At 38.7% G+C, this 21,543-nt stretch overlaps 1 protein-coding gene across 4 annotated transcripts in view; it reads right to left on the minus strand.

The window, feature by feature from the left end:
- Nucleotides 1–21,543, minus strand: part of CADPS (calcium dependent secretion activator) — a 436,212-nt gene that overhangs the window by 129,552 nt on the left and 285,117 nt on the right. For 2 of the 4 annotated variants that reach the window (XM_058562329.1, XM_058562319.1), the window contains exons 11-14: nt 20,575–20,787; nt 7,264–7,400; nt 3,657–3,844; nt 1,436–1,594 (exon numbers count right to left, since the gene is read on the minus strand). In XM_058562329.1, coding sequence (XP_058418312.1) covers nt 1,436–1,594; nt 3,657–3,844; nt 7,264–7,400; nt 20,575–20,787 — 697 coding nt within the window. The remainder of the gene's footprint in view (nt 1–1,435; nt 1,595–3,656; nt 3,845–7,263; nt 7,401–20,574; nt 20,788–21,543) is intronic. The other 2 variants (XM_058562346.1, XM_058562336.1) reach the window with 1 other exon arrangement.

Here is a 21,543-nt window from a genome sequence, read left to right on the forward strand (position 1 = left end):
AAATGTTATAGCAAATGAGAGGATATGAAAGCACTTTGTAAACTGTAGAATGCTACACACCTGATACTTAATATTATGATTTCTTCTTCATTAAACAAATTCGATGCAAATAGACCGTGAAACACACATAAGCCTCTCAAAGTACCATTCAAGATCCTTTTGGATAGTTTTTCAGGCACAGGGACTAGGTCAGGCTTGATCAAGTGTGGCCCTTTACTCTCTGCTCTGTTGCAACGCTGAGCACGCCAAAAGCAGCACTTTGGACAGCAACCAGAGGGAGCCTTCCTTCAGGTACCTACAGCATTCTCTCCCCACACTCGTGCCTTGTAGTCTGATCCTCACAGGGAAACACAAACAGAAACTCCACTTCATCTCCATCTTTAGATACTGCAAGTTCATAAGATGGGTGTCCACATGGAATCAGGCTTTCTTCACTATGGGACCTGCAGATACTGACAGCTTGCCACACTCCCTAAGAAGTGCAAGTTTGCATCTTCATTCCCTACAAGTGAACTGTATATATTTCAGGACTTAGGAATATTCCAGTGAATAAGCTCATATTGAAGCATAAAGCCTACCTGTTTGCGAACTTTGTGTAGCTTGGCAACGCCAGGGTCAGAACATCAGTTTCAAAACCACAACAACAAAACTTTAAAATGTCATTGTTAACTTGGGGTGAAAGTAGGCAAGATGAAGAAGGATATAAGGATAACATTGGAGATAATTGTAAATCTAGTTTAAAAGGGCAAAAAAGCCACCAATTTGCCATTTTATCAATTCCCAAAGACAGCATTCCCAAAGGACATAGGAAACAAGAGAGGATAAACACAATTTTAGAACTTAAAAAGTGTCTTCAAGGTGGCCTCATTATATAAGTGATTCTACCAGAAGCCATTAATTTAACGATAGGCTTTATTTTGTGTCTTTATTATAAATCATTATTTGAAGATACATTTCCTTCATGAGATAAATGTGGAACTGAGGAGGGTTTGCTGAAAACGTTGGAGCTACTATAAATGTATATACCCATCTATGCCAACCTATTTTATTTGCTCCTTAAACACAATTTCAAAATTATAAAGCACAGGTTGCTTATTATGAATGACTTGGTAAGGTACCAGGCTCCTAACTAGATGCCACTAAAAAAGGCAATCTGACTCACGATTCTGTTTACATATTGCTCAATTAGTTTTTTCAATATGAACATGTTTTAAGAGTCACTAGACACCTGACTCAAATTCAGTCCTAATACCTGGTATTTTTGCCCATTGCTAGGATTGTTTTTAAAAAGTGCACAATTGAAAAACCTTAAAGAAGCAGAGACTCCAAAGCTTGCTGTTCGCTAAGGTGGAAATTGTGGCATGGATGGGGGGGATAGGGGAAGGAAGGTCACAGACATTGCAAAACACAAGCCAATACACATGTAACTTCTTACCTTTTGGGCTCTGGATTTGCCTGGGTTTTGAAATCTTTTCTTTTTTTGGATTCCTTTTTGGTATCTTTTTTAGCCTCTGGTTCAGATGGGGAGGGAGTTTTGCTCCCTTCAGGGTCTGTATTTGGTGTCAGCCCACTAAGGTACACATGCATTTGTTGACTTTGGAGAGGGGGTGGTCGCATGGGGCATGCACAGAGTGTGGCCAGCCACAGGAGAATCAAGAGCACACACACATGCACAAACAAAAGAAAGAAAAAGAAGGATGCATCAAACAGCAAAAGCAAATGCATTCAAACTAAAATAATACGCAAAAAAAAAAAAAAAGATGCAAACTTGCATAAGGAAAATCAGAACTGAAAAGAAAATAAGAAATCCAAAACTGTTTCCATGACAAGATGTATAAACCTAACTGTGAATCAAGTGGCAGTCTTACAATATGAAATCCAGACAATGTGTATCATAATTCATGATGATGTTTACCAGGGAGTTTACAAAAACACTTCATTATTTTATAACACTTTCTTATTCAGTAACATATGTAGAATACAGTGTGACAACCCAGAGAATATAATGCAACTTCTCTCTCTCTCTTTAAAGAATTCAGTCCAAGAGGCTGTAACAGATAGTCATCAAAGTGTACATATTTATAAAAAGCAGAATTATGCACAGATACTCCCCAGGTATCAGAGTTTTCATGAGTATCTTTTATGCAAATAAAAGGTCATGTGCTGGGCTAGCGAACCTTATAACAATGGGAGGTGATGAAAACCTTGTTGCCTGTTAAATATTCAAACCTACAATGCTATTATTATCTAGCTCTAAATGTTGAAGTTGCATTTCATAACATCTACCAGCACTAGGGAGAGGAAAAGCACAGAACAAATCCCACAGATATTTCAGGGTTGTATAGCTTGCAAAGATGAAGATGACTGACACAATTCTGATTTAAAAAAAAATGCAGTCAATTCTGGATTCTCCTACATGTGAATTTCCCCAGAGAAGCAACTTTTTCACCAAAGGCTGGGTTTCTGAAGCCTCCTAGTTTTCCCTGGGTGTGCCTTCCCTGGTTACTTGTTGGGGTGCTCTGGGGTAAAGTAGGCTCGTCTTTATAGTAACGTGAGGCTATATTCATTGGGATAGTAAACTGGCTGTGGCAGTGTGGAAATTTATTCTATGTCTTCAGAGCCAAATGATAATGTTTTTAAATTATTTGCTGCTTTGCATTATTCAGAACACGGATCTTTTCCTCCAGGAGCTGGGCAATGTGTAAAGAGAGTGCTTAGTACAGAGTTAGGACAACTGATGTTCTGGTCTATAAAATTTATAAAATGCGGGGGTTGATTACACTGTGATCTCCGAAGTTCTTTCCAGCTTGATGGTTAAAAGATAAGCATTATGATTATCTTTGCCTTGCAGCTTCACCTAGCCTGTTCCAGCTCTTGAAATGTACTTGGCTTCCTCCCTCTGCGGGGCATTTGTACATGCTGCTCCTTTTGCCTGGAACCACTCAACTCCTACACATGCTTCAGTTCTCAACCCAAACGTCACTTCCTCAGGGAGGCCCTCCCTCCATCCTGCCACCCCGTCTGAGTCCTGTTCCTTCATTAAATGCTATCATGGAACTGTATTCGTTTTCCTCAGAGCACCAATCTCTATGTAATTCTGCCTTTGTTTGGGGTCTAGTTTTTGCTCACCATGTATGTTGAATGTGTACCAGAGCGTCTGACCCTCAGTGTGCAATCATTACATATTTACGGAATGAATAAGAATAACAAAGGCAAGCATTTGTCAAGCTCTTGCCATGGTCCAGGCATTGTGCTGAACCCTTTATATCCACGTGCCTCCTCTCAACAACCCCATGAGGACACTATCATCCCTCTTTTACAGATGAGAAAACTGTGGCACAGAGGGTTTAATTACCATCTAGGCTCATTGCTGGTAAATAGAGGAGCCATGAGTTGAACCTAGATTGTTCTAACTTCAGCGATCACTCTAGAAGTCCCGTTTGTCATTTCTTTTAAGTCTCTTGAAAGGAGAAGAAACTAAGCTAGGCCTTTGTGTTCTTTGTGTTTGTGTGGCTGGTGTGCGTGCGTGTGTGTGTGTGTACTACTGAGGGAATGGGAATGGACACAGAGTTAGAGATGATCCTAAAAGCACGACCAGTCATAAAACCATCGCCTTAAAAATTTATTTTGAGGACTACCTCCAGACACGTGCTTACCTGTTCCCGTGGACGTGGGATGCACAGAAGGCAAAGCTGTAGTGAAGGAGGGTGGGGTCGATCATGGCACCGTTTTCTGCCCGTTCAAGCAAGTCTCTGAGGTAGCAGAGATGTCGGTGACACCCTCGGACTCCATTTCGGGCGCAATACTCGTCTAGTACAAACACCTGGCCAGGACTGAACCAGCCCTGTTGGGGGAATAAAGGAAAGACTTTCTTTTAAATACAGGCTGTTTTTTGGAGAGCTGCTAGGGTTGAGGGTGGGTGACTGGAGAAGGAGGTTAAAAAGTAGCCAGAGCAAACACTTACTGATCACTCATTAAATGCCAGCCACTGTAGCCGCATTGCCTGTGCTGTCTGGTTTAATTCTCCTAACAGCCCTATGAGGTAGGTACTGTTATCCCTGTTTGATGGACGGGAAATTTGAGCTCAGGGAGGACATGGAATTTCCCTAGTATCCCAGAGCTTGTAAGTGGTAGAGTCTGGATTAGCAGACAGCATGATTCCAGAAACAGAATCTCACTCACTGCTCTAACTGAACTGAATGCCTTTAAAAAGTACTGGAGTGGGGGAAGGACAAAGTCTTGGTTACCAATAAGAGAAAATAATAACACTAATGCCTTAAATTGGTATAGTGCTTTACACTCCACAAAGAACTTTCGGTTAAGCCCCACAGCAACCTTGTGAAGTAGACAGGACAGTTTTATTTTCATTTTATAGACCAGGAAATGGAAATCAGGGCTGTTAAGTGACTCACAGATAATACAAAACAGAGGCAGGACTCACATCCAGCTCTGCCTTCCTCCAAGTCTTCTGTTTTTTCTACTCTGGAGCACTAAGAAATAGTAGGATTGGTCTACATATATCCCAGGACTTCATAAATCCTTTCACTTTGGAAGAAAAAATTTTTTAAATTTTAAGATGACGATGGTAACATAACTTTCCAAAGAGAACAACATGGCTAAGTTTTCAACTTGCGAATCAGATATGATTCAATTAAACGGAGAGGAGCTTCTTGTGCCCTGGTTTAGCATTTTATTTTATTTTTCCCTTGGCAATTATTTGTTTTCTTACTATTTATTTGCCTGCTGCAGGACCAGATGAAACTCTGCTATAAAAGAGAACCTGGGTGGAATCTCCAATTTAGAGCAGATTGGGAGGCATGATGGGATAGAAATTGCTGCCTCCATTATTCACTTAAGAAAATAGATGCTCAGAAAGGCCAAGTGACTTGCCAGTCAAGGTCACCCTTGGGCCAGGCCTGAAGTCAAACAGCTTCTTTTGGTTTTAGTGCCTTTTTGAAGCAAGAAATAAACCAATGTAGGTGGTACTTTGTAAGCTGGGAATTTAGGATTGTGTTAAACATAAATTTAATGTTACTTTGAGGGTCTTCTCTGAGTCTTCTTTTGAATATTGCTCCATCTTGGGAGAGAAAAGGCAAAAAGAGAAAGTGACTGGGGGGCATGTAGAGGCCACTGAAGTGCAGGGAGGGAGGCCTCTGCAACACTCTAATCTTGTATTAGTGATCTGGGGAATCTTCGATTGACAACATGCAGCTCAGCACTGCATCCAGCGAAAGACGGCATCTTTCCTATTTCAAATTATAAGTTACTGCAGAGGGCGGGAGAGTAGTCGAGGCAGTGGGCTGCCCCTATAGGCAACTTCTTTGCCACTCCATCTGCTACCCCAAATGCTAAATCTTAGAAACAACACTGCTGTGAAAGATTAAAATATATTTTCTACGACTCAGATGACACCAAGTCTTTTGTAGATGCCAAAATAGCTGCTTTGAAAAGAGTTGAAGAAATATCAATTAGGAACTCAGTCGAAGACACAGAAAAATTTATGTATCCCTGCTGGTCGGTCTCCAAAACTAACTGAAAAAAAAATTGTAATAATGAGAAAATGGAATATATAGAAGCAGGAGATAAGGTCCTTTTAATTGCTGTTATTTTCTGAAATTTTTGGATGATGATTAATAGATACAGGTATACAAATGGGGAAGGAAACTATTTTGTGCTATTTGTAATTAATTTTGGATTTTGGACCATATTTTTAAGTCTATACATGACTAATAAGAAGCAAGCTTCAAAATTTCATTTCTGGTTTAATTTTTCAGAGGCCATTGACTAACTCTCCTTAGTGATGAATTTCTTAGTGAAAAAGAAAATTGTTTTAAAAAATGATGATGTGAAAAAAATCTTGAAAATATACCTTAAAAAATTCCTCAAGAGAATAGGAATTATGCATAAAAGGGAATGATTTAAGTTCAGAGGCACAGTCTTACAAGTTTAATGAATGCAATTTATAACTACGTGAATAATCACATAATCGTAGGAAACACATTTGAGAAAAATTGCCTTGCAATGCAAGGTAAGATTTTTTTTTTCTTTGAAGTCAAAGTGATGTGTTTCTTTCCAATTTGGCAAAGTTCAGATTCTTCTGATAAACTGATTCTAAACCTGAGATAATCAATGAATCTTTTATGAGATGCAGATTAATAAATTATTCTACATAATACCACTTCTGTTTTTAAGAATAATTTTATCTACTATTTTTAATATTTTGGCTTCTGGTGCAGAAAAAAAGGAATTTAAAATTAGTCAAAATAGATTTAGGACATATGTCATTTAGAAAAGAAACATTTTTATTATATTTATATTAATATCACTAATATGTTAACCATAGTTAATTATATAATATTAATAATATACAGATATATTAACCCTAGTGTTTGGTGTCAGGGATAAAGCTTTTCCTCTGGGAAAGTCATGTCATCATTTCCCCTTACCTTTCCTGTCTATAAAGTGGGATTAATAGCATTTACCTTTAAGAAATGAAGTAATAATTTGTGGTTTACAGAAGGAAATAAATTGGGTCTTTTTAGGCTTCCGGATGTGACAGTATAAAGCCCAAAATGTGACTTCAAAAATTCAATCAAGACATAATAGCAATCCCTTGAATTTAAATGATTTAAATCTAGGCTTAAAACAGGATTTCAAGAAACGTTGATGCTCTTGCTGGAGAGCTGGACTTCCAAACATCTACAGCACCATAAAAAATTCCCCCAGAGGGTGAAAAATGTTTTGAATACTATGAAGAAAAAGAAGCCACCCAAACAAACAAACCCAAACCAGGTTAGCTTAGGAAAAATGAAGCAGAGTTTATTTACAAATCATTTTAATCTTTAAAAAATAGACGAAACGAACATATTTGTATCTGAGACAGGAGCACTGAGTCTTATCATCTGGAGTGGGGCAGGAGGGGGATCTTAAACTCTAAGAAACCAAGGCAATTTTTACAAGTTCTCCACAAGCAGGTGCCAAACTCGATTACCCTCTTGGGAATAGTTCTCATGTAGCAGCTGAAAAGGGGGAAGCTCAGATAGGGAGGCTGGGGAATTGGATTCGTCTCTCCTGATAACTTCCTCCGCTCTTTCTTTCTTTGGTAAGTAAAACTATCTCAACCCAGGAAATCAAGAACACATTTATAATTGTTAAAGGGGCTCTGTAACGGAGAAAAGAGCTTCTGACATAAAGGTAGAGAAATATTTTATTTAAAAAAATGTTATCATGTTTAAATTGCTGTAGACCAAAGAATATACTTGCCAGGCAAGAATAGGAATCATTAAGTCTGTGATCCAAAGTAAGGCGTTGCACCATCTCAAAGAGGGAAGCGTGGTCAAAGTTACAGGGGTTGGAAGAGATAAATTCATCCATGCCATGTTTTTGAGCTCTATCTGCGTCTGTTCATTTATACATGTAGAGAGAGACACAATTTAGAGAAACACATCACATTTTCTTTGACATTTCAAATACACAGGAATTCACTAGGCATGACGAACGCTAGCTGTTTCCCCGTTGCCTCCCACCAACATCCCCAAGATATTCTTTTTACCTCCCATTGTCAACTTGCATCACTTACTGATGAGTTTATTGCATTTAGGCAAAAATATATTGGCATCAACATGTTTATCAAATGATCACAACTCCAGTGCATTTATGTTGTTCTTTAAAAACTAAGCACACGCCGGTAACTTCGCCTGCATTTCACCAAACACTGAAAGCAGATCGGATCTTTGCTTATCAAAGCCTATTGAGCTTTTTAGGTTTTTAATAGATTCTGCCATTCCAGTGGTTACGTCTAGAGCAATTTCTCTACAGTTATCGGGATTATCTGGAAAAAGTGTTATGCTGATTTTCAGCAAAGTGGCAATATTTGTATTCTCCCCTTCCAAATTCCCATTGCCAATTTGGTTTCACAAAAGGTTTGGATCCCCACCCTCCAAAATTAAAAAAAAATAATAACAAAAGATTTTCATTGAAACCTGGAGAATAAGTTAAATGGGAATTTAGCTTGTGCTAGCCAAGGACGTTGCCTTATAGTGTGCTTACACAGTCAGCAAAGCTTATGAAAGAGACAAATAAATTTACTCAGCAAGGGCTATGATCTGCCATTTACTGTGCATTAATAGTCTCAATGTATTCACACTTTTCCTTACAGGGTGAGACTGGAGGGAAAACCTCCTAAGGGCTAACTAATTAAGCTCAATATGTGTAACTAAAATACTCTATACTCAATCGGCAAAATAACTTAGAGAATTCAACTAGAGTGAGACCAAGCAAATCCTGAAGAGGTAGGAATGAATGTCCTAGACATTAAAGGCATCCACTCACTCCACCTCCTATTTACTCACTCTCTTGGTATGCAGACTGTGAAGAAAAAGAATCTTAAATCAAATCAAGCAAGAGTTTATGCATCCCTTTGCATGCAATATTCTACTGGAATACGAGGACCTGCCAGGGAGCAGCGATGCTGTCAGGACACGGGGAAAATCAATTTCTGACTCGAGAGGGTGTTTGGATAATATTATCACATGTGGTCTTCATCCCAGGCAGTTTTTTCTCTCTCCCATGCTTGGGGTATGGCTGAAAACTGGGGTTATGGTAGCAGTGTGACTTCAAGATGATTAATTCTCCTCACATTATTGATTTTGTGTATCATTCAAATCTAAATTCATGATATGTCAGATTTATGCCCTTTTATTGTTAGATTTTTAAAATCTTCTATCATTTTTTATAGAAGCAGCAAGTGGTCACTATTTGAACAGGATGTGTTGTTTATGCCCAAGACACACAGAAGCAACGGTTTCCAGAAGGCAAGCTGAAGAATGTGTATTTTAATAGCCAAATCCCTCCATTAGGATGATAAAACACAAGCTTTTGGAAGGGATATCAAATGTGCAGGAATTATTTTAGAGAATCTGAAAGAATCCTCCTTGCTTTGTTAATTGCCTCAGATTTGTCTTCAGGAAAGTGCTTTCAATTTGAGGTTAGATGCTTTATCTCGGAGGATTCTTTTGCTGGGTTGTTTGGTCTCCAAGCTACATTTCTCCTTTGACTCAGGATGGCTAGTAAGAGAGGTGGCCAGCAAGATGGTGCTGGGGAAAAAGCTAGCTGCTTCTAGTCTGCATGTGTGTGTGTGCCTGTGTCTCCTTTGGTCCAAGGCAAGGGTTTTAGACCTGCTCCAATTTTAGGTCTCCCCCAGCAGAATGGCACTCCTGCAATCCAAGTGGTACCTCTCCATCCCTAAGGACAGATTCTGCGCTCTCACCTCCATCTTGTCAGTCCCAGGTCAATTTAATTCAGGAAAAACCAAGAGTGGGGTACACGAATTGTTCATCCTGTTTCATCCTCATAAAAACCCTCACCCATCCCGTACTTCCCAATTTGAACAGACAGATGAGGCATTTTGGCTAGCACTCGCTTCTTGCTCTAGGACTTCTCAGAATAGGCTGCAAGCTGGCAAATCGGCCACGGCCTTACTTTGCCAGATTGGCTCGGCTATTTCATTGCTCTTCAATTATCATGACGCAACCGGTCATTTAGCTCAGAGAGAAGGGGGCTCTTTTGTAGCTGTTAAAAATACGGCACATGTTTCAAGTCTCTTACTCTTTCTTTATTTGTTGAACCTTTTGAAAACTTTTCGATGAACTATTTTGCCTTGCAGCCCACTCAGGAAATGGCTCTGAAAAGGCAACTTGGCTCCTCTGTGGAGACCTGGATACAGAGCCACTCCCCGCCTCCCCGTTTCATCATAATACAGCTTCACCGTGCTCATTTTTGGCTTAGAGTAAGTCTCAAGAACAATTTCATTTTCACTTACGTTTTAAAGCAGGCTTACTGAAAAATATGCTTGATATCAGCCTGTTTTCCTTTTCAGAAAGTAATCTCATCAACATAAAAAATTCCTTTTCTCTTTCTTTTCCCTCTCTCTCAGTCCACATGTAGAATGAGCCTGGGTCTGATTTAGGAGGTCCGGATTCTAGTGTGAGCTCCGTTTTTAAATGGCTGTGGGATGTCAGCTGAGTCGTTGATCTCTCTGAGCCTCAGTTTCCTTGTGTGTTAAATGGACTGATCTTGCAGCCTCTTTCTGCTGTCACTCTTTCTGCATCATTTAATGATCCTCACAATCCCTTGCACAACTTCTACGTGTGTGGGACGGAGCTCAATGCAGTGGGAACTGCCAGCAAGTAAAACAATCAGCCCCTGGATTTTGCTTACACAAAATCATCATTTATTCAGAATTAGGTGCATTATCTTAATAGTTCCAACAACTCAAGAGTGCTTAAAAGGGTAGCTGGCTCTCATGAAATCTTTGAGAGTTTCATTGAGCTTATCATATTCAGAAAAAAAGAGGAACGGTAGGCCGGGAATGCTATTTTAAGGTGTCAGTGGAAGGGATCTCATTTTTAAGCTCAGTCTGAGCAGGGATTTTGGTATTTTTGTTCTCTGCTATATTCGCAGCACCTAGAACAGTAGCTGGTACATAGCAGGCACTTAATACATATGTGTTAAAATAATGAATTTGTTTCATCAAAATAAATAAATTCACTCTTTGAGCAAACATTTTCTATTTCTTGATTTTATGGAATGTTGATATACTAAATTCAATGGAAACAATTTATTTGGGCTAGAATAGCAGGTGGGTAAGTGGGTGGGCTGAGGGGGTCACAAAGACTGAATTTGAGGCTAGCTCTGCCATTAGTACATGCGTGACGTGAGGCAGGTTGATTTGTGTTTCTCAGTCTCATGTTCCTCAGTTGTAAATTGAGAATAGCATTTGAGTCTACCCTCAGAGGTTTGCTGAGAGGATCTGATGAGAAGTACCTGTACAGCCCCTGAGCACCTGGCACACGGTGCGTGCCCAATAAACCTTAGCTCTGAGTGAACAGGCAGGCTTCTTAGCGCTCCCAACCAGTTTGTTTAATGTTCTCGTGAGCCAAGGATGTCTCTGCATTTATAGATAATGTTAGTTATAGGTTACTTCTTAAACCATATTGTTTCTAGGAAGCTGGGAGTCCTTCCCAATCTCTGCTTTAGGCTTCTTCTCTGCCCTTGTGTAACCAACTCCTACATCCTGTCTCTGTGTTTTTGCGGGGTTATGTTCCAATTTCTCTGTGGTCAGAACACACACATACAATTGAATCTCTCTGTAGATAATATGTTTGTTGAGGGTAAGTTTCTGGTCTGTTATTTCTCCTGCCAGCTCCCACAGGAGCCAGGTTCTTAGGAGGTGTTTATTAACTGACTTACTCTGACACCTCCAACCCAGGAAAGTTCCCAATGACTTTATTAAGGAGTCACACACATGGAGATTCAGATGGCATCTTGCAAATCCAAAAGTGGGAACATGTGCTCTTAGGGGAAAAAAATCTCCTAGAAGGAAACAGAATTCTAGGTGCAGGTGTCTTTGGATACCATTCAGTTGTCTGCCTGTGTCTCCATACATGTCTTGGACCATATGCATTACATATGTTGTCTATTTTAAAATAAAACACTGCAGTGGTCCAGCTGTTCCAAATTCTGTTTCAAAGAACTTGTGGGTGCTTCCCAAGCAACACCACATAGTCATTCTTGCACTGTCCCAGTCTGTTCTTCTACAGTGTTGAACATTAAAAAATAAATGCACCTTGCAACCCCATTTTCCCTTGTACAAACAATTGGAATGGGCAGATTAAAGAAAAAGAATACTCCGATGTTGACATCAGCAGGGGGAAAACAGCCCAGAGCAAAAGTATGAGAGTGTCAGTTCCTGAATTCAGGACACCTTGGGATCACTCTCTTTGCCAATGTTTGGCATGTGTCAAGAGAATGCAAATGAATTTGAATTAGCTTGAGCAAAAGAGAATTAGGAGGGTAAAGTGGCTGCTTAAAACTCCAATGACGCTTGGATTATCTCTTGCTTTGGGAGATACGTACCAATGCTCTTTTTCATTAATACGTGTGTTCCTTTTATTTTTTTTTTAAGAAATCAAGGATTGACTGCATTTTAAAAACTGACTTCAACTTTTACCTTCTCCAGACCTGGCTGAATATTTCCTAAAGTCCTGTTTGGTCTACAAGAGCTCCAAATGTACTGAAATTGGGTTGTGTAATTTTATAAACTCTGCAGATAGGGCATAATTCAACACATCTTCCAAACAATGCTACTTGTTTCACTTCTGGGGTTTAATTGCATCAAGATGTTGAAGTCTTTTACAGCATGGGCAGAGAAGACTAACTTCAGACTCAACTTAGATGAACAAAGCTGATACTTAAATGTACCTAAACTGCATTAAGAAACTTAAAGCACTGTCAATGGTACCCATGACACAAAAGCAGGCTGATAGACAAACAGACTTATGGAAAGCAGGTACACTTTCAAGTGGAAACTGATCAAAACCTTTACCCCCAGTTTGCTCAGATACAATTTTGGTTTGGCATTGAAGGAATGTTGGGAAAACACCAGTTCCTAAAGTGATAGGATTGTTTGGGTTTTATACTCTCATTTAATCTATCGCATTAAAATTCAAGTGATGTCCCTAATTGACCACCCTGCTGTTAACGTTGCTCTTTAATTAATTAATCATGATGCTTGGGTTCATTTCCTGTTTGATATTCTTTTCCTTTTTCCCACTCAGAATAGGAAAAAATATACAATATTTTTCGTGATCTCTTGTCTTAAGAGCAAGCATATTTATGTGATCTTGTTTCAGATATAAAAATTTTTAGATAAGTTTACAATAAGGTCTAACAAATAAATTTAATTTTCTTGGGGGGAACAAAATAGCATTCAAATTTTCATTTTATTGAGATTTTCCTATTATTCTAATAGCTAAGGGAATGAAGACAAAAGGTCAAATCTCTCTTTTTATTTTGTAATATTATATTTTGGAACTATTTATAGGCTAGGGAAAACAAAATTCTGCTGTTGAAAATAATTATGATTTATTATTGTTAATAAATTGTCTGAGCTAGGCTCCTTTCTCTAATGAATCCCTTTTATAATAAGCTAGAGGTGGCTGTTTTATCACTGAAATTTAGAGCACAGTTATGGCTGTTGTTACTCCTGATGGATGCTAGAGGAAAGAGAATAGCTAATGTAACTCTAAAGTCATTGTGAACTCAAATTGCAAATTAAAAGGTGACTTTGTATCTTTCTTATATGGAAAATGTGTGCTTGTCATATCTGCTTGACAGTACAAGAGTGAATGTATGGTTTGGACAATAACGAACAATGACAGTAGTCAACCTCATCAGAAGACATGAAATAAAGAAATGACAATGATTGATGGCAGCTGGCTGTTTATGGATTTTTCTAGAAGAGTTTTTCTTGGCATGATCAAGTAACCAGGGGATGTTGTGCCTTGCCTGAGCTTTGCACAGCACGCAAAAGACTGGTCCTCCCCTGCCTGCTGCCCTTGAGAAACAACTTAATTCCTTCATGGTCCCTTTGACTAAATCAAGCTAACTTGCATGGCCAAGAGGGGACCACATTGCATTTTGCAGAAATCTTGAATCTAAAACTATTATGGCAATACACCCAAGGGGATAAACATGTGATGTTTATTTCAATGTTAATTTTATAATTCTTTATAAGACAGTTGCTTTGAGTAAAAATCATAACAGAGATTTTGTCAATGATCTCAAAACAAATAAGTGATTTGTAATTTTTCCTGTAGTAGTTATTATATTTTCAATTAATTAATTAAGAGTACTTGATGATCTTTTTGTGTTCCCTGCAACAGGAACAAAAATAAATTTTCTAGAGTAGACTAATTAATAATGTATCTTACTGTAAATCACTATATGACATGAAAATACTCAGCTGATTAGTGAATAATATGTTAAATGTGTCTGAAGTAGTTAACAAAAATATGAACCTTCATGTAATGTGGTCTTTAGACCATACCATGGTGTGTGGCAAATTTTGAACCTGATTGTGGGAGTCTACTCTTTTAAAAAGTCATTTACTTTTACAATGAGAAGGAAAGTGATTTGCAGTGTGGTTTGGGGCCATGCAAATTAAGTTAGTGTTGAATTAATTCTTTGATATTGCATTCCTGCAATGTAGCAACTGCAAGTTGACAATACAAGAAGATATAGCAAAAATCTCATGAGATAAAACTATAGAAAGGAATTAAGGCAAATGACTATTTGGAAATCTACTAGGATAGAAATGGGTTGTTGGGCAAATACATGTAAATTTGCTCAGAACAAAATTCATTCAGTCATCTCTTCATCCATCCTTTCTTTCATTCTTTAAAAAAGTATAGCAAATTCCTAAATTCCCACTAAGTTCACATTCTACAGTAAGCTTTTAAAAATGCCTCATCAGACATTCAAAGGAAAGTAAAGCTAAATTAAGTATCTGCTGGAGTGGTGAAAAAAAAAATCTGTCTTGTAGCCAGGGGCACATATATGCAAAATAAAAGAAAAAAGAAAGAAAGGGGAAAAGAAAGCAGATTAAAGAAAGAAACAAAAAGAATTAGAAGAAAGGACTATTATTAAATGGTCAGGAGAAATAATACAACCTACAACTTCTAAATTAGCATTCAGAATATTCAAGTACATATTTGCCTGCTCTCTTGACCAATTTTTCTAGCTCCCTCTAATGTCAACTCTTCCCTTAGCACATTTTTGGTGGACAGCTTTTTCCTATATGAATAAAGGAACTATATACTCTCTTTTATTAATAACTTAAGTAGTGAAGAGAAAGATTTTTTAAATTAAACTTTCTTTTTTCTCTTACAGGTATATTTTTAGAAAAATTAATACAAATACAAACGATGTCAAAAAAGTTATTGTTGTCATTGTTCTTTGGGGAGTAGAAGAGAGACATTTGAGACCAGAGGTCAAACCCTCCACGGCATTGTGAGCTTGTGAATCTGAAGCTTTTGTGAATAAGCTACATGGACTCAACCATGTCCTGAATTTCCTGTTTTTGTGTATTATAGCTCTCCTTTCAAAAGTAATCCTCTATTGGGTCTTACTTACAGCACACTCTCAAGCCAGGTAGAATGAATTCTTTACTGTTCAAATAATGCATTTACTTTATTAACTGTATACTGCAATTTCTTGAAGTCTTGCTCAGTTAACATCTTTGGGTTTCCTACCCTACCTTTCTAGTTGTTAAGGTATCCATGGTTACCACACCTTTGGTACATGACCATTCTAATCTTTGGAATGGGAGAGGAAAAACAACAACAACAACAACACATTATCAGAGTGCAAAATGATCTGTTTTCAGGCATTAAGCAGTCAGGTAGCTGTGAATTCCATGAAACAAAGGAATTATTTGCCATTTTGTTGTGATGTTAATTAATATTCTTGGAATGAAAAAAATTAGGAGATGTTAATGGTTGGCTTTACTCAGAGGATCATTTGATGCCAATATGAAAGCCAAGGAGAGGAGGCAATTATGCACACATCACATGCATCCTAGTTTCAGTATGGAAGCTTACATTTCAAACCTAAGGTCAGGAAAATAACATGAAAAGTTTTACTACGAAGTCTAGACATGAGGAAGATTTAAGAGGAGGGGGAGGAAGCACATTGCAGGTGTCAGATAATCTAGTCTGATTATCTGAGCTGTGCTAGCTATGGGGGAACACTTACCCTTCAGTCCAGCTAGAAGTTAGCAGGGTAAGAAGGAACAAACCAGAATAACATAAAGACTAGCAACAAGGCTCAGGAAAGCAGACAGGAATCTAACCTAGCAGCTAAAGTTCTTGGGTTCGAGCAAAGATTGAACAAGGAAACTTAAATGAAACAAAACAAAACAAAAACCAAAATCAACCCCCCAAACCAACAGTAACCAAGACCCCCCTAACTGTTGAAGACTATTCAGGTGGTAGCAAAAATAGGATAATTCTCAAAAACATCCAACTTTGGGAATCTATGATGTGATTAACAGTTATTAGTTGAGAAACAGACATTAAAATGAGACTCATTGCAAGTTACATATACAATAATCATTGACCAAATAGCAAAGCTTAAAATACCCCCTCCGCCCCGACTCCACATGAGAACAGAAGTACTGATTTTTACTGTTCCTCTAACATAGATTGGACAAGGATCAGGTGTCTCAATGAGAGGCCACTTGGCGTAATAAATCATGGCAACACTCAACTACAGATTTGGACATTGTTTCCAAGGTAAGCAATGTTGGCCTTAAAAACTGGAAAATTGCAAGTATTTGTTTAAAAAAGTTGTACAGCTAGGCACTGACAATATTTTCAAGTTTTCACCAAAAATAAAAGGGAAAAAATTAAATCAACGACAACACACACCAAAAAAACCACGAAAGAACAAAAAAGTTTTAAAGTTTGGTGGAACCCTCCCAAAATCATTGTAGAGTCACATACAAACGAATGAATAGCAGGATCTATTTTTTTTTATTTTTACAATTCCATATAAATACTCCACTCCACTCTTTCTTAGATGTGTCTTTTCAGTTTGAAATTGAGCTTTTGAAATTGCAAGAAATAAAAACTGCACCAAGAAGTCTGTTAAACTGAATTTAGAAAGACTCAAATAAACTCACAATTACTCCCTAGTTTCCCCAACTGTACAATGTTCCATTCTCAAGTTTCCCTTGAGCAGACAGCGACATGACAAGACTGGAGTGTTTATTTTTCTCTACCCAAAAAAATCTCTCCCACTTCTCTGTAGCTTCCCTTTGCCGAGTAAATACTAATAAACTGATTACAAAGTTAACTCATTGAAAAGTTGTTAAAAATTATTCATTTGCAAGAATAGCAAATACTTTGAACAAATATTCAAAAACAGGATTTGATGAGATGTGTACAGAATTAAGTATTTAAAAATGACCCTTACCTTTTTGGAAGTCAAGGAAACCTTTTTAAAATGCAATACTTGATTGTTTTTACTCTTGTTGTTAGAGAATCTGTGATTCACTTAATGTTTGTGATGTAACAATTAAAACAAATCAATGTATAGACAGAACCAAATGGAAGGGAAGGATCAAAGTTTGTTATGTATTACTATGTTGTGATTGTTTTTCATATTTCTATGACCTTGCTTTGTAGTATCAGGTGACCAACTTGTCCCAGTTTGCCCAGGACTGAGGGGTTTCTGGGGACATAGGACTTTCAATACTAAACCAGGGAAGTCATGGGCAAATCTGAATGAGTTGATCACCCTAAGCATCAATCAACACTGTGAGTTTGACTGAATTACTCATATATAAGGACTGTTCTGTTTAATAGTGACAGTTTGAATTTAACAAACTAAATGCAGCTGTGAAGTAACTGTGACATAACCACCATTCTGTGGCAGACCGCTAAAAATTATGATATACACCCCTACCCCCAGCCATTTTTTGGTTGTTATTCATAACTACTCAGTGACACCACAGAATGTAAAATTGCTGGTTCCTTTTTTGATCTTTCTCGTGGGTTTTATATACCCCTAACTGCAAATGATCAGGTGCAGAAGGTTGAGTTGGTTAAAAGTGACTGGTTTCTTCTGCTGGTTTCTAAATTATGGGAACAGAAACCTCACCTGCTGGCACTCTGGCTGCAGTTTTTATTAAGTGCCTAAACTAATAATAGATACAACCTGGAGCAACGTTGAGGCTCTGTTTCAGGGGTAGTAAAGTAACTACAGGATTATTGTGTTCAACACCATTGGATTGAAGCTCTGGGTGACGATTGTCACCATAGGGTTATGGTGTACGTTTGTGCAAATTGGGCACTGCACAACTCAATAGGTTGTTGTTCCCATTTTTGTCTATGTGAAAAGTGCCTCCTGCAGTGCACAATCTGCATGGCTGAAAGTGGTGGCCTTGTTCTTACGGAACCTGTAGGTGTAGTAGGGCCTCACGCTCTCGGGAGAACCTCTGTTCCTGGGCAGTGATTAAGGAGACAAGAGAGGAGAAGGTGGCTCCACCATGAGGTACTGATAAGTCCCAGAGGCATGAATTATCTGACCTTCTCACTCATCTCTCAGCCTACCTCACACACTCTCTAGGGATGATATTACTCACCCCCCAAATTCTAACCCTTAGAATTTTGCTTTGCCCCATCTAATACAAGTTCGCTATGTCAACCAGGGTAGTGACATACATCCAGCTTGAGTGTACTCAAGTGAATCTTCCTGTTAATGCCTAACGATCGGCATTTTAATTTCATAGCTAAATGAATCCTGTCCACAGAGGAAAATCTAAATCAAGAGCCCTTGCATATTTCCACGAAGAGACATCTATCCCCTCTTCAGCAGCCTCCAGCAGCAGTCTCCTTTTTTTAATCAGTGTCTGGTCTCCATTTAATTTTACCCCTGAATGTCCCTCCTCCTCCTTATACTACTGAGGAAAATGTGGGGCCAATCACAAGCCAAGTAGTAATTTCTTAATCTGGGCAGATGGTAGAACAGAGACACTGAATGTAAGGTGAAATGACTTCAGAGGAAATGGAGATTATTTGGAAATAAGACCAGTATTTTCCAAATATTACCCAAGATACATGTTTTATGAGGTTGATTTGGATGGTGATTATAATTAAGAATTTTTTTCCCTGATACTGAGATCCATTTCAGAGGGATATGATAGGATGTATTGTTTCCAAAATTATTAAAAAGGAGCCTGCCAGGCAAAGTGAAAAGAGGGATTCCATCACAGAATTGTTTTTTTAAAAAAAATTAAATAAATACAGTCGTGTCACTTAACGATGGGGATATGTTCTGAGAAATGCGTCATCAGGTGATTTCGTTTCATGCAAACATCATTGAGTGTACTTACACAAACCTAGATGGTATAGCCTACTACACACCTAGGCTGTATGGTACTAATTTTACAGCACCACTGTTGTATACGCGGTTCTGTCATTGACCAAAACGTTGTTATGCGGCACTGTGTGGGGTATGCTTTATCTCAACGAATGACTAAACCATTAGTAAAGAGATGCTGCCTTCTCTCTTTATTACTCTCCAGTAAACTCAAGTGCTACAAATGTTAGAGAAAACAAGAAGAGTGGGAACTTGGTGGTTGTGGTCAGGAGGCCTGTCCCTTTTCCACCGAGTCCCGTCTCAACCTCTTCCTATTCCTTCAGGGTTTTCTCTGTGGAAATCAGGTGATTGTGTGATTATCTACAATGTTCCACAGGGAATGCATCTTCCTTTAGGAAACCCTCAGTACTGGATAGGAATTCCTGGGAACACCTGGCACGGTATTTGTCATCCAAAAAGAGTTTTTCCCCATCAGCAAGGATGTCACAAGGTTTAAGAACATAGTCTGATTAGACAGAAACGGATATGGCAGTAGAATTCATTGAAAAGAGTATTTACTTCTATTTAGTTGCTGTAGCTACAAAGTTATTCTATCCATATCTATATTTTATTTAAGAGCAACAGGGGAGAGGCTATGTGAAGCCCTGTGTTCAGGTGAAGTTTCTGCTGTGGGGTCTTCGTACTGGCTTTGCCTTCTGCTGCAATTCTCCTTCTGCAGATATTTGTGGGGCCAACTCCCTATCATTTGGGCTTATGCTCAGATCATCTGTATAATATCCCCTCTCTCCACTCAGTGACCATTGCAAGACATTCTTCATGGTATTTCTCAATGTCTGAAACTACCTCATTTATTTGTTGACTTGTTTGCTGTCTAGACTCCCCCACTGGGATGCAGGTATCCTGAGAGCAGGGACCTCGTCTGTGTTCCTCATTAGTATGGTCTCATCGCCTAGAGGCTCAGTGAACTAGACTGAATGAGAGGGTTTCACAGTAAAGTAAGAGATCAGTATGATTACTGCTAAAAATGACTTGTCCTTGAGTTATCACTAATTGACTTGATATTCAATCTAAGGCAACGTCTCTATTTAGGGTTAATGTTTGTAACTAAAATGAATTACTTTATTTGATGCTTTATGTTTCTGTTTTCTTTGTGCTAATAAATGTCTCCAAGCATATGCTGGCTTTCACCTGTGTCCCAGAAGTGTTGGGAGATAAAAACCATCCTAGGTAGGAAGAAGACATGGGAAAGGGGCAAGAAATTCAAACGGATGCAGAGGAAAGAGGAGAAGACACTGGAATACGAACTGGGGCTGTTTAAGAAGATGGTTTCATTTTCGAGTCCTGGTATTTTAGCTCAGAATGGGATTTCAGGTACCATGTGTTTTTTTTTGTTTTTTGTTTTTCCACTGCCTGTGATAATGTCATCATTTATTTTTAAATAGTTCAAGTTGCAGATTTAAATTTATTTCAAACCAAGCCCTATTTAAAAATTACTTATAATAGGAAGAAATGAGGCAAAACACACATAATCTACTATATTTGAAGGACTCAAACAAATACATGTCTGGCTGTGAATTCCAAACTCTCACCAAAATAAAGAGATAAAACTCCACCTAAAATATACTTTCCTTTGTTTAGTCCTTCGGGGAAAATGTCAAGTATTGCACTTTAAAATTACTTTCATCTAACATTTTTGTCCCAACTTTTTGCCCCTGAATTCACTATTATTTTTTCAGCAAATATGATTTTATGAATCCTTAATATATAAAAGCAACTAGATTTTCTAATTCAACTTTGGAAGAGTTCCTTTACTCTACAGAGCTATTTTTAACAATTGGCATATTTACTTACAAAATTGGGAGATGGGGGCATCCAGCTGAGGCACATTCCCTCCCTTGGCGTTGAGTTTCTGGACTTGGGTTGGGGGCACCGGCTTGTGTGACTGCCCAGTGGCCCGATACATGGCTTGGACCCACAAGATGCGATCTTGCTCGTCATCACTTGCAAATATCACGGTGTCTCCTTCTTTGACTGCATTGAAGAAGGCTCGGCCACCCTCCAAACCTGGAATAAAAGGGAATAAAAACTACTAAGCTGAGCAGCAATGTTCTCGGCAGGACCGAGCCCTGAGAAAGGCAGTCTCTGCTGCTTTTGCTTGGCAGGAGAAGGGAGGAGCAATTTATCTGACTCTAGGATGGGAAGTCTGGTACTCACTTGTCCACGGATTGGAGCCATGATGTTAAAAAAGACGTTTTGAGCCTGGCTCTTGTTTCTGTCTGTGTCCTGCTGGGGACAGAATTGCCCAGCAGGCTGCCTACTGGCTAGGTAAACATCCGCCACTAAACATACTAGTATTTTTCTCATCTTTATAAACAAACAACAACAACAACAACAACAACATCTCTTGACCCCGCTCCTCCCTTCAGCTACTGTCCTACTCTTCTCCTCTTTACAATATATGGGGAATCTCTGCCAGGGCTTCTCAAATTTTAGTGTACATGTGAATCCCTGGGCATCTCGTTAAAATGTAGCTTCTGAGTCAGTATGTCTGGGGTAGAGCCTGAGATCCTGCATTTCCAACAAGCTCCCAGATGAAGCAGATGGTACTGGTCTGAGGACCACGCTTCAAATCGCAAGGGTCTCTCTCCTCCTATTCTGCCTTAAAGCCTTTTCAGTCAGGCTGCTGGCCCACTGAGACTTGCCAAGGTCACCAATGACTTCCACACTGCTGAATCCAAAGTGCAATTCAAGTCTCCATTTTACTCCATCCATTGACATATCAGCAGCATTTGACACTCTAGTCTCTTTGACGTGCTTTCC

This window comes from Diceros bicornis, chromosome 2 (assembly GCF_020826845.1).
Source record: "Diceros bicornis minor isolate mBicDic1 chromosome 2, mDicBic1.mat.cur, whole genome shotgun sequence".
Lineage (NCBI taxonomy): Eukaryota > Metazoa > Chordata > Mammalia > Perissodactyla > Rhinocerotidae > Diceros > Diceros bicornis.